Source organism: Ursus maritimus, unplaced genomic scaffold (assembly GCF_017311325.1).
Source record: "Ursus maritimus isolate PB19 unplaced genomic scaffold, ASM1731132v1 scaffold_13, whole genome shotgun sequence".
In the NCBI taxonomy this organism is placed as follows: Eukaryota; Metazoa; Chordata; class Mammalia; order Carnivora; family Ursidae; genus Ursus; species Ursus maritimus.
The window spans coordinates 60,384,507-60,397,283 of NW_024423675.1; the positions used below are offsets into that span (position 1 = coordinate 60,384,507).

At 45.7% G+C, this 12,777-nt stretch overlaps 1 protein-coding gene across 1 annotated transcript in view; it reads left to right on the forward strand.

The window, feature by feature from the left end:
* Positions 1–11,919, forward strand: part of ARID1B (AT-rich interaction domain 1B) — a 426,117-nt gene extending 414,198 nt beyond the window's left edge. Inside the window, exons 18-21 of the mRNA XM_040627997.1 lie at positions 2,078–2,174; positions 3,839–4,622; positions 6,514–6,644; positions 8,754–11,919. Of these exons, the coding sequence (XP_040483931.1) occupies positions 2,078–2,174; positions 3,839–4,622; positions 6,514–6,644; positions 8,754–10,478 (2,737 nt within the window). The 3' untranslated portion in view covers positions 10,479–11,919. The remainder of the gene's footprint in view (positions 1–2,077; positions 2,175–3,838; positions 4,623–6,513; positions 6,645–8,753) is intronic.
* The last annotated feature ends 858 nt before the right edge of the window (positions 11,920–12,777 follow it).

Here is a 12,777-nt window from a genome sequence, read left to right on the forward strand (position 1 = left end):
CAGGTGTTTCCATTCTTCCCTGTGAACGTTTTAAACAGAGAGAATACTTTTCTCCTTGAATGACATCTCTGAGGAAAGCCACAGCAGTCTTTTTTTCCAGATGCTTCTTTTCAGGATGGCATCTGGACATTGAATAACAAGTTGGGTTTCTGTGCTCATCCAGATTATTTTTCCTGAGACAGAGGACAGTCATTGAAATGTCTCTGAGAGGTAACAGGAAGCTGGCTCACGGAGACTGCTTTCTGTGAAGAAGGCCCCTTACCTCTGCCCCCGGCTTAAGTACTGACTCTGAAAGCACCTTCCCCTGGCTGGTATGGTCTTTGCCTCCTTAATACAGAAGTGCTCAGAAACAAAGTTTTTAACATAATATTTGGGATTTTTAAGGAAAATGGAGGCACATTAGAAGGTTCTTTTTCTAAGTATAGCCACAGAGACAAGCCTCAGGGTAGGGATGGCCTCGGCTCGGTTCCTTCAGAATCTGGTGTGGTGGTGTTTCTCAGAGACTCCCTCCATCACTGCTGCTCCAGCAGCCCATGTGCTGGCCGTGGGCAAGGGTTCAGTCGTGAGAGTCGTGAGAAGGTTTCCGCTGGTGTAACACAAAGGGGAAGAAAGTTTGAAAATCACTGTGTTATTACCAAATAAGCTTGCTTTCTGGCGTTTTCCATGCACCTGGTTCTTAAGATTCCAGAGCCATCACAGGCTTAGAGTGATTTGGTCCTTTCTAGACTTAAGACTCTAGATTTCTCATTCTTACCCTGGTTGTGGTGTGGTGAACGTTTATTAGTGATGTCTGCATTAATCAGCTACCCATAGTGTTTAGTGCGCTGGATGAGGGATTTTATTTAGATTTGTTTTTGAGGATCCAGGAGAAGCTTTCTTTTTTTCTTCTTTCTTTCTTTCTTTCTTTGTTTTGTTTTTTTTTCTTTCTGATGAGATTGGAAGAACACTTATCCTGGAACATATATTCTTAAAGGAACCCAGGCAAATGTACTGTTCTGTTTCTTCTAGAAGACTTTCTAGAACTAGCTTGAGTCACTTTGTCTCTACCACATTAGGGTTTACCTTGTTACGCTTTCTGAAAAGTGTTACTTATTCAGCTTAAATTTTATCTACGTCAGTTATATTTCTTTCCTCCTAACGCGAGCTTCTTTCTAGCTATTAATGCCCTTAGCACACACTTCCTCTGTATCTGTTTTACCTGTGACGTTCTCAAAATCCATTTGTTTTCTTTCTTATTCTCATTCCTTGACCAGTTTAGGAATATATTCAGTGCAAGTATCCTCTTTCTAACAGGATTCAGTCAGTATACTAACTAAACCAGTTTATCCCTTTAAACTTCAAACCTATTGCTCTTTTACACATGCTATTTTATGGTATTTATAGTTTTTCAATGTAATAGGGGTTGAAAAATAAATGTTATTCATCCCCATTTTCAGGTTTAATAGGAGCACATTTAAATCAGCCCTCTCATTCTTAAGTCCTCTCTGTTATTCTTTTCCATGGCCTTTTAGGGTCATGGGGCTTCAAAATTTTCAGTAGTTATATTTTTACAATTATTAGCTAACTCGATATCATTTGGATTAATTATGGAGTCTACTTTTTAAAAATTGAGCATTTTGTATTCATAATGAGAAAATAAGTAGAGACATTTTCCATGATTATAGGTCTGTGTTCTGGTACTCCTGGAGATCCTGCTTTGATTCCTAGATTGTTTTTCTTGTCTCTGGCTCTCGTTAATACCTCCCGTCACGGTGTTGCATGACGGGGCTGCCCGGGTCCGCGTCGGTGGGTGGGCGGGAGCCCTACTCAAAGGCGCAGGGTGCCACCCTGTCCGGCCAGGACTCCTCGCACACCTACTAACCAGGAGGTTGGCAGCATTCCCAAAATGGGTGTTGCCATCCCTTTGGCTACAAGTTACAGCGCTGCTTCTGCTCGGCGCGCCTCTGTTGGGAGGCGTGTGCAGCGAAGGGAAGACAAAACCACGAAGGGGTGCAGGATTTCCAGAAATGCACTGTTGATTTCTCTCTTGGCCTGAGGTCCTTTGACAACGAAGTGTTCTTTGAATGCCTCATTCTAGGCATGAACCTTATGGGCAGCAGTACCCAGGCCAAGGCCCTCCCTCAGGACAGCCGCCATATGGAGGACACCAGCCCGGCCTGTATCCACAGCAGCCGGTGAGTTGGCGAGCGGGCGGGCATCTCTGTGCTTTCTGTTGAAAACTCAAACCTGTGTTACTTCTGAAGAGATTTAGGAAGTATAAGAAAAACGAGTAGCATTTATTGAACGATCGGCATCTGTTTGCTTATGCTAGAAAATATTATTAGGATGTTGAAGTCAGCAAATTTTAAAAAGCTCTGGATCTGTGGTATCCTGAAACAAATGAAACGTGTTGTAGGACGTAAAGGATGTTCAGCCTTGTAAAGAATAACCAGGCCGAGTAAAGAATATTTTAAACATGTGTCTGTTGTGTGTATTGTCCTATCAAATGCCGTTTTAGAACAGAAACTTGTCCATGTTTTAAAGATGTGTAGATAAAGACAACTTAAAATATTATATACCACAAATGAAAGTTAATCGGCTCTTAAAAAGTGAGATATTAATGACCACATGTTTTGCCCATGTAGGGAGGGTTGATGCTGGTTTACGCAGCCACAGGTCTTGAATTGGGTGAGATACCCTTGCAGTTGTCACTACGGATGCAGAGAATTGCACGTCATGCTGAGGCTGGTCAGACGTGGGAATTTGCTATTTCTTTTTTTTTTTTAAGGTTTTATTTATTTGAGAGAGTGTGTGTGTGCGTGCAAGCGGCAGGGCGGGGGCAGAGAGAGAAGGAGGAAACAGACTCCCCTCTGAGCTGGGAGCCCATGCAGGGCTCGATCCCACAACCCCGAGATCATGAGCCAAAACCGAAGAGTCAGACGCTCAACCGACTGAGCCACCCAGGCGCCCCAAGAATTTGCTATTTCTAAACAACTTTTCAGGTGTAAGACCTCTGTTAACATAGAGGGGGTTTGAAACATTGAGTTTTACTGGAGCACGTATGTGCAGTAAATTATATTATTAAACCAGCTGATCTTAAGCAATTTCCAAGTGAGGTGAAAGAACACTCATGATCACATCAGCATCCTTCTCATATCAGGAGGACCCCACCCTGATCTCGAGTGCTGGGACCGGGGTGTCCCCAGGAGGGAAGCCTGGTACACAGGCGACACGGGCCCTGCTGTCAGAGGCTGGGGCCAGCAGGGCTTTCAGGGGAGACTCTGAGCTGCACTGTTGGAAGTCGGGGTGGGGGCCGGAGACCGTAGGGCATCGGGTAAGCAGGTGCAGTGTGAGGAGCCAGATGCTGTGTAGAGACATTTCCGTAAAGGCAGGCCTCAGAAATCTCTTGAATCCACGAGCCTCGCAGGCTGGCCCTCAGGAAGCTCGGTTCATGCCGGGGCGAGTTCTCTTCCTTCCTGCTGAGGCCATCTTCGTGTAGCTGCAGGCCCCGTCCAGCGCTGCCCGTGCGGGAGTCACCAAAGCTGTGCCCCCCTGTATTGCAGCGCTGGGAAATACCAAGGGAGGAGATACCAGGAAAAAGAGAGAGGAAGCCTTTCTTTCCCCACAGAAAATTGCAAGCACGTGCAAACAAACTTGGGAAACGCTCGTCGGAGTACGTGCCGCGGCACGACATGACCCGAACTAGAGGCATAAGTTGTCCGGCCTAGTTGTTGTAGGAGCTTCCCATGTTCATTTTGAAATGAACGTTCTACCAGGTGATAACTGTTTTGCACAATATCAGTGTGTGATGACACCTGTAAAAGCACATCAGCGTGATTTGTCTTGATGTGAATTTCAGAATTACAAACGCCATATGGACGGCATGTACGGGCCCCCGGCCAAACGCCACGAGGGAGACATGTACAACGTGCAGTACGGCAACCAGCAGCAGGAGCTGTATAACCAGTACGGGAGCTCTTACTCCGGACCGGACAGGAGGCCCCTCCAGGGACAGTACCCCTACCCCTACAACAGAGAGCGGATGCAGGGCCCGGGGCAGCTCCAGCCGCATGGCATCCCGCCTCAGATGATGGGCGGCCCGATGCAGTCGTCCTCCAGCGAGGGGCCTCAGCAGAGCATGTGGGCGACGCGCAACGATATGCCTTACCCCTACCAGAACAGGCAAGGCCCCGGCGGCCCCGCCCAGGCACCTCCTTATCCAGGCATGAACCGCACGGATGATATGATGGTACCTGATCAAAGGATCAATCACGAGAGCCAGTGGCCTTCTCACGTCAGCCAACGTCAGCCTTATATGTCCTCTCCCGCCTCCATGCAGCCCATCACGCGCCCGCCTCAGTCATCCTACCAGACGCCGCCATCACTGCCGAATCACATCTCCAGAGCCCCCAGCCCCGCGTCCTTCCAGCGCTCCCTGGAGAGCCGCATGTCTCCAAGCAAGTCTCCCTTTCTGCCCTCCCTGAAGATGCAGAAGGTCCTGCCCACCGTCCCCACGGCCCAGGTCACGGGGCCGCCCCCCCAGCCGCCCCCCATCAGGAGGGAGATCACCTTTCCTCCTGGCTCCGTCGAGGCATCACAGCCCGTCTTGAAACAAAGGCGAAAGATTACCTCAAAGGATATCGGTAAGCATTCCGGGCTTTGTCCTGAAATGAATCCGACTTGTGATCTCGAATTTTAATTTTAGTTTAGATACAGCTCGTGTTAATCTCCAAGGGATGAGATTCTTAGAACGACAAACTCTCACGACACATTTTTGTACGGGAGCAGGAGCTGGAAGCTGCTCATCTGAGTTAAGAAACATGCCAGAGAGGCAGGAGCGTGATTAAAACGGTATTTTTACACGTGCGTGTGATTCGTGTGAGAGTAGAGCTCCAAGTGAGAGACCAGGGGATCCGCAGGGACTATGTTCTGTACTACGTTTCCAGCTGAGAGATCGGGCCCTCACCAAGCACTTAGTCTCTGCGGTATGAGCCTCATGGCTGGGAGGCTAATGAAATGCTAAGGTGGCCTGAGAAAATTTGACAGCGAGCCACTCTGTAATTTGGGGAACCCCAGACAGACAGTGAGCTTCCCTGGGAAAAAGTAGAAGCCTGCAAATGATATGTAGATAAATATGTTCTGAATACTAATCACAGATCTGGAATATCTAGGAATACACACAGTTTTTTTTCCATTATTTTTGAATTACTTTTAATACAGCAAAGGAAATTATAGACCTTGGTTATACAAGAAACAGTTTTTTCAAGAAACCTCAAAATCACCTGACTTGAAATCATTTACTATAGTGATTAGAAAATCAAAGATAGTAAAGATTTTTTTCAACCATTGGAATTAAGGACATAGGCAGAAGGGGAGAGAAGTAAGGACTTACAGAGAGGGGTGCTGGAGACGGAGATAGAGACACTGAGCACTGGTTTATATGTGGAAATATAGTAAAAATATGCACATGCATTTGTGTGTTTATGTGTGCATATGTTTGAATAAATAAACGTATTTAAATGTTTGCAGAATTTCTTTGCGCATGTTAGATCAGCGTTTGTTGTCAACCTGGGGAAATCTATGTTCCTTATTTTAGAAAGAAAGTATGCTTTTTCTGTTACAAAAGTATTGTATACCTCTTAGAAAATATGGAAAGTAGATGAAATTACAGTAGAGGTGGAAACCCACGGCCCCGACCAGCGCGTGCAGTCGCTGCTGGCGTCTGGTGTGGGCTGTAGCTCTGGTGAGTTCTGACCGCGGGCCCGCTCACGCCAAGTGCTTCCGCTGGTTTGCTGAGACGGAAATCTCAGACATGGGATGGGCCTCTCCTCGCAGCCCCATCTTATGGCAAATCTTGCAAATGTTGTATCTAATCCTTGTGTCTCCTTCGGTAACAGGAAAGGGGAAAAGAAAAGTATAGCCCTTCTGTTTCCCACCCCCTGGCTCAGACCACGCTGTTGAAACTCCGAACCTTCCAAGTGCTAATCGTTGTCAACAGCGTGTTCTGAGGCCCGGAGCGCAGGTGGAAGAGGACAGCAAGGGAATATCAAGACTGTCTCTCCCAGAATGCGCTGTTTACGAATTAAATTTGGCCTGTATCCTGCGTATTGGCGAGCCTTCCCAAGATGCCACCCTGAGACATGTGTGAATGGAGCGGGCAGAAGACAAGTAGCATTTTTTTTGGTTCGCCTCAATCATTAACCCTCTGCTACATCATCACAGAGTCTGTTAGGGGCTGAAGGAAACCAGTCCGAGCTGAGAAAGGGCCCTGTGCTTAGCTGCCACCGCCACCCCGAGAAGCGCTTTCGGCAACCGACAAAGCCAAAGGGTCTTAAACAACAGAAGTTTCTTGGGAAACTGCCCCCTCCATTTAAAATCTGGAAATGATCACATTGAGCCATGTCTCAGAACGTTTGTTTGAAATCAGTTATTAACTCAATACATAACTTCGTTTTTCTTATTCTTTTGTTATTTTCTACCCTTTCATGCACAGAGTTAATATTAATTATACCCTATTCTTTCCCCTGGGTGTAGTTACTCCTGAGGCCTGGCGTGTGATGATGTCCCTTAAGTCAGGTCTTCTGGCTGAAAGTACTTGGGCTCTGGACACTATTAACATTCTCCTGTATGATGACAGCACTGTCGCTACCTTCAGTCTCTCCCAGGTAAGCCGGCACCCGTCCAGCCAAGGGCCCAGGCAGCAGAAGAAGGTCCGGGAGGTCGCATCGCGTGAGCAAATGCCGGGGGTGATCCGCACGCCCATCGGACGTGGCTGCCCTTGTAGTTGTTACAGACGTAGAGCTGTGTGAGAGTTTAGTCGGGAACAGTAACTCCTTTCCGGCCCTAGTGTGAATACACACATTCTGCTGTTTCTCACTAGAGAACTGTCCCCGTCGCGCACGTGTGTGTGTGTGTTTGGGATAAATAGTAGTAGAAGTACGTTGTTGTTTAGAATGTGTGTCAGCAGCGGGCAGGAGGTAATCTAATGTAAAGGTGAAGCTGGGGCCGTAGCCAGTGTGCTTGCGGTGGGACATACCCTACTCTCCAGGGAGACCGAACCTCTTTCTTTTAATAAGAAAGAAATGTTATATTATAGAAAATGTACAATAGAGAGAGAGGTAGAGAGAGGCCCCTTATCCCCATTATTCGGCTGAGATAGTTGTGAACTCTTGGCCAGACTTGTTTCTTGGTCTGTTTCCTTCATTGCTGCCTCTCTCCACCTTATTTTGAAGCAGTCATTGAAAGCCTGCTACTTTTAATAAGCTTAAAGCTCTCCTTTGTTCGGCGGTAGGCTTAAAGTAACTTCCAGTGTAATTGCTAGAGGAGAGAAGGGGAGCAGAGGGTTAGGGAAAGTGCCCAAGAGTCGACTGAGCTACAAACTTTTAAAAAATAGAAACAAAAATGAGGAGAGGTAATTCTCCCTACTGTGTATGAACAATTCTCTGCTTTGGGTGAAAAAAAAGCCAAAACATCTAATTACCTTGCTTCTGTTGAAATCGGACCAGAATCTTCCACTTTGTCTTTCTTCTCACATTTAAGTCCTCATTATAGCCCTGAAAGGCAATTTTTCACTTGATAGGAAGTGTATTAATAAGGTTATAAACATCACATGAAGCCCATTGTAACAGAAAACACTAGAAAATGTGTACCGCCTTTGCTGGAATAATTACCTTTCATCCTTATGTGAGCAGAGTGAAAGACTGTTGATCACACATTTTTGTAACCAGAATTGCCTTAGTAACTTGCCCTTTCCCCTGCCCTGGGTAGAAAGTCAACTTTAAGTGGGGGGACAAACACCCAAATCTTCACTTGAAAAATCGTGCCTTTATCCCCTAAAAACGAGTCCTTTGTGGTCAGTACTTGAGTGGCCCCTTACTTCTTAATAATCCTTCCAAACCCACTTTTAGGAAACTGATGGCAGGATATGAGAGTACGATTGATTTCCAAAACACCTATCATTAAAGAAGCCTCCTGTACTTACTTACCCTTCATTATCCCTACATGTGGCGGCCTGGACACTGGGGGAGGGGCGCTGGGCAGTTGATAATCGTGGAGCATGTTGGCTTTCTCGATGCAAACGTTTGCTGAAAGGAAACGACACTGGTTCTCAGAGTTGCTTTTGTCTTGCAGCCGGAGTTGTGATAGCTGAAATGTAGAAGTGCATTCTATGAGACATTCTAAGTCATTTGTCAGGGACTAAATTGATTTGTTTTTAATTTTCTGTGTTTATGAGCTAGTACATTGCTGAAATGATCTTCTCCCAAAGATAAATGGGCAATGTAAATTAGAGTAACCTATGGCACCTGAGACAAAAATAACCATAAAATCCTAAGAATAATAACCGTAAAAATCCAGGCAAGCAAGTCTCAGATAAATAGCAGAAGAGAACAGACTCACTTTGGGTGAATGAGTCTGTAAAATCCATGTTCCCACTCTTCTAATGTGGAGTGCATTGTACTGAAATCGGAAGAAAAGGCAAAGAACTTGATAATATTAAAAATAAGCAAATAACAGGGAAGTTTTCATATTGATGGAGTAGGAAGGTCAGCAGCAAGCGAAACACATCGTACGCGCTGGTTTAGATAACAATGTAAAGTTCGGGAAGCCGGTTCAAGCCGATACGTACTTCCTCTCTCTGGGCCTAGCCAAAAAGGAATTAAAACCTGCGAAAATCATCCTAAAACTGTATCGATAGCTATCAGGATTGTTGCCCTTCTCCACCCTATCTGAGGTTATGACGTTGTACCCGTTCTCGTTCTTGTCCTCCTCTCTAGTTGTCCGGATTTCTCGAACTTTTAGTAGAGTACTTTAGAAAATGCCTGATTGACATTTTTGGAATTCTTACGGAATACGAGGTGGGAGACCCCAGCCAGAAAGCACTTGACCACAACGCGGTGCAGAGAGATGACAGCCAGGCGTTGGCCGACGATTCTGGGAAAGAGGAGGAAGACGCCGAGTGTATCGATGAGGAAGAGGAGGAGGGCGAGGAGGAGGAGGAGGACAGTGGGAAGACGGAGACAGAGGAGAAGAGCAGCGGGGCTCTGGCCTCTCCCCACGCCACTGCGGATCCAAAGGAGAAGCCCAGGCAAGCGAGTAAGTTCGACAAGCTGCCGATAAAGATAGTCAAAAAGAACAAGTTGTTCGTGGTCGACCGGTCTGACAAGCTGGGTCGCGTTCAGGAGTTCAGCAGTGGACTTCTGCACTGGCAGCTCGGTGGGGGGGACACCACCGAGCACATCCAGACTCACTTTGAGAGCAAGATGGAAATCCCGCCTCGGAGGCGTCCGCCTCCGCCCGTGAGCTCCACAGGTCGGAAGAAAGAGCAAGAAGGAAAAGGCGAGGCGGACGAGCAGCAAGAGAAAAGCATCATCGCGACCATTGATGACGTCCTGTCTGCTCGGCCCGGGGCGCTGCCGGAAGACGCGAACCCTGGCGCCCAGACCGAAAGCAGTAAGTTTCCCTTTGGGATCCATCAAGCCAAAAGTCACCGCAACATCAAGCTGCTGGAGGACGAGCCAAGGAGCCGGGACGAGACTCCTCTCTGCACCATCGCGCACTGGCAGGATTCTCTGGCCAAGCGCTGTATCTGTGTGTCAAATATTGTCCGTAGCTTGTCTTTTGTGCCTGGCAATGACGCCGAAATGTCCAAACATCCAGGCCTGGTGCTGATCCTGGGGAAGCTGATCCTCCTTCACCACGAGCATCCGGAGAGAAAACGAGCGCCGCAGACCTACGAGAAAGAGGAAGACGAGGACAAAGGGGTGGCCTGCAGCAAGGATGAGTGGTGGTGGGACTGCCTGGAGGTCTTAAGGGATAACACGTTGGTCACGTTGGCCAACATTTCCGGGCAGCTAGACTTGTCTGCTTACACAGAAAGCATCTGCTTGCCAATTTTGGATGGCTTGCTGCACTGGATGGTGTGCCCGTCTGCAGAGGCACAAGACCCCTTTCCCACTGTGGGACCCAACTCTGTCCTGTCGCCTCAGAGACTCGTGCTGGAGACCCTCTGTAAACTCAGCATCCAGGACAACAACGTGGACCTGATCTTGGCCACGCCTCCATTTAGTCGTCAGGAGAAATTCTATGCTACGTTAGTTAGGTACGTTGGGGATCGCAAAAACCCAGTCTGTCGAGAAATGTCCATGGCGCTCTTATCGAACCTTGCCCAAGGGGACGCGCTGGCAGCAAGGGCAATAGCTGTGCAGAAAGGGAGCATTGGAAACTTGATAAGCTTCCTAGAGGACGGGGTCACCATGGCCCAGTATCAGCAGAGCCAGCATAACCTCCTGCACATGCAGCCCCCGCCTCTAGAGCCGCCGAGTGTGGACATGATGTGCAGGGCGGCCAAGGCTCTGCTGGCCATGGCCAGGGTGGACGAGAACCGCTCGGAATTCCTCCTGCACGAGGGCCGATTGCTGGACATCTCGATATCAGCCGTCCTGAACTCTCTGGTTGCGTCTGTCATCTGTGATGTACTGTTTCAGATCGGGCAGTTATGACATCCGTGAGAAGGCAGCATGTGTGAGTGAAGACTAGAGGCTCCCGTATAACTGGCTGTTTTCTGTTCTTGTTTATCCAGCGTAGGAAGAAGGAAAAGAAAATCTCTGCTCCTCTGCCCCATTCACTATTTACCAATTGGGAATTAAAGAAATAATTAATTCGAACAGTTATGAAATTAATATCTGCTGTCTGTGTGTATAAGTACATCTTTTTGGGGTTTTTTATTTTTTTGTTTTTGTTTTGGTTTTTGTTTTTGTTTTTGTTTTTAACCAAAGTTGCTGTCTAGTGCATTCAAAGGTCACTTTTTGTTTTTCACAGATTTTCTTTTTAATGTTCTTTTCCATGTTGTATTGCATTTGAGGGGGGGGGAAGCAAATTGACTTTAACGAAAAAAATTGTGGCAAAAGATGCTAAGATGGGAAAATTTCACCACACTGAGGCAAAAAGGTGAAAAATTACCAACTTCCTAGGCATGTTATTCTTCAGATAATGGGAAAAAAAACAAAAAAAACAAAAAACTGTATCCCATCGCCCAAAGCGCTGTGCAATAGAAACTTCTAGAGATGTAGGAATAGGGGCTCAAGGAGGTGTGTCAGTCAGTAGTCAAACTATGAAATGATACTGGTTTCTTCACAAGAAAATGGTTACATTAGGTTAGGAGCAAAAACAATGTTTTTTTTTTTTTTAAGTTAAGATTGAAAATACATACCTGACAACGATCAGTGGAAACTGCTTCCTCACCACTACCGTCATGTCTGCTGTCTGTCGTCTGACCTTCCACATGACAGTTCTTCACAATTCCTTTAATCATTTTTTTAAATATTTTTTTTTACTGCCTATGGGCTGTGATGTATATAGAAGTTGTACATGAAACATACCCTCATTTTTTCTTTTTCTTTTCCTTTTTTTTTTTTTAGTACAAAGTTTTTAGTTTCTTTTTCATGATGTGGTAACTACGAAGTGATGGTAGATTTAAATAATTTTTTATTTTTATTTTATATATTTTTTCATTAGGGCCATATCTCCAAAAAAAAAAAATACAAAAAATACAAAAAACAAAAACAAACAAAAAAACACACAAAAAAAAGAGGGTAATGTACAAGTTTCTGTATGTATAAAGTCATGCTCTATTTCGGGAGAGCAGCTGATCACAATTTGCTTCATGAATCAAGGTGTGGAAATGGTTGCATATGGATTGACTTAGACTATGGCTACCGGTACAGACAAAAAAGAAAAAAATACAACTAAAAGGAAGAAACACAACTTCAAAGATTTTTCAGTGACAAGAATCCACATTTGTATTTCAAGATAATGTAGTTTAAAAAAAAAAAAAAACTTGATGTAAATTCCTCCTTTTCCTCTGGCTTAATGAATATCATTTATTCAGTATAAAATCTTTATATGTTCCACATGTTAAGAATAAATGTACATTAAATCTTGTTAAGCACTGTGATGGGTGTTCTTGAATACTGTCCTAGTTTCCTTACAGTGGTTCCATAGTAACCAAGTTCTTCACAAGAAATAGGGGAAAACCCAGCCATGTACTAACACAGTCCTCATCCCGAAACCCTGAGGTCGGGAGGGACCTTTAGGGATTACCTCCTTTAGAGTGGGGAGCAACAGTTTGACTTTCGCAAATTATTTAACTAATGAGTCTTTGTTTGAAGCAATCAACTCTAACGACACCGAGGTATGAGAATTCTCAGTGTATATGGGAGGTGGCTGCCAGCCCAGGAGCTCACTGGCCTGACGATGTCACACTCTGCCTTTACTAACCCCATCTCGATTTGAATCAGAGTTCAATCTAGTCCGTGTCTCTTCTGTGTGCCTCAGAGGTATTTTGCATTTAGTTTACTCCACCGTGTATAATATTTATATTGTGCAATGTTAAAAAGAATATGTTATATTGTATGTGGTGTACATAGTGCAAAGTGATTATTTCTATTTCAGGGCATATTATTAATATTCTCCTACTCCTTCCTACCTGGTGCAGAGTAGCTTTTTAATACTAATCACTTCTGATTTGAACTTTTTCTTCCTGGGTCCTTGACTGTTATTGTGTAACACTCAATTTCTTTGAAACTGCTGCAGAATTAAGCTGTTAGTGGACTCCCTTCTGACGCTACCTCTCCACCACCCTACCCGTCCCAGCACACTCAGACACCCCAAGTCCTCTCGCCAGACCTGTTGGCCCGGGGGTCGCACACAGAAGAGTTAGACGAGAGCACGCAGCTGCGACCAGCGTGTGAAACGTGACTCTAGTGTCATGAGAAACAGATTTTTCTGCGAGCAGTGTCC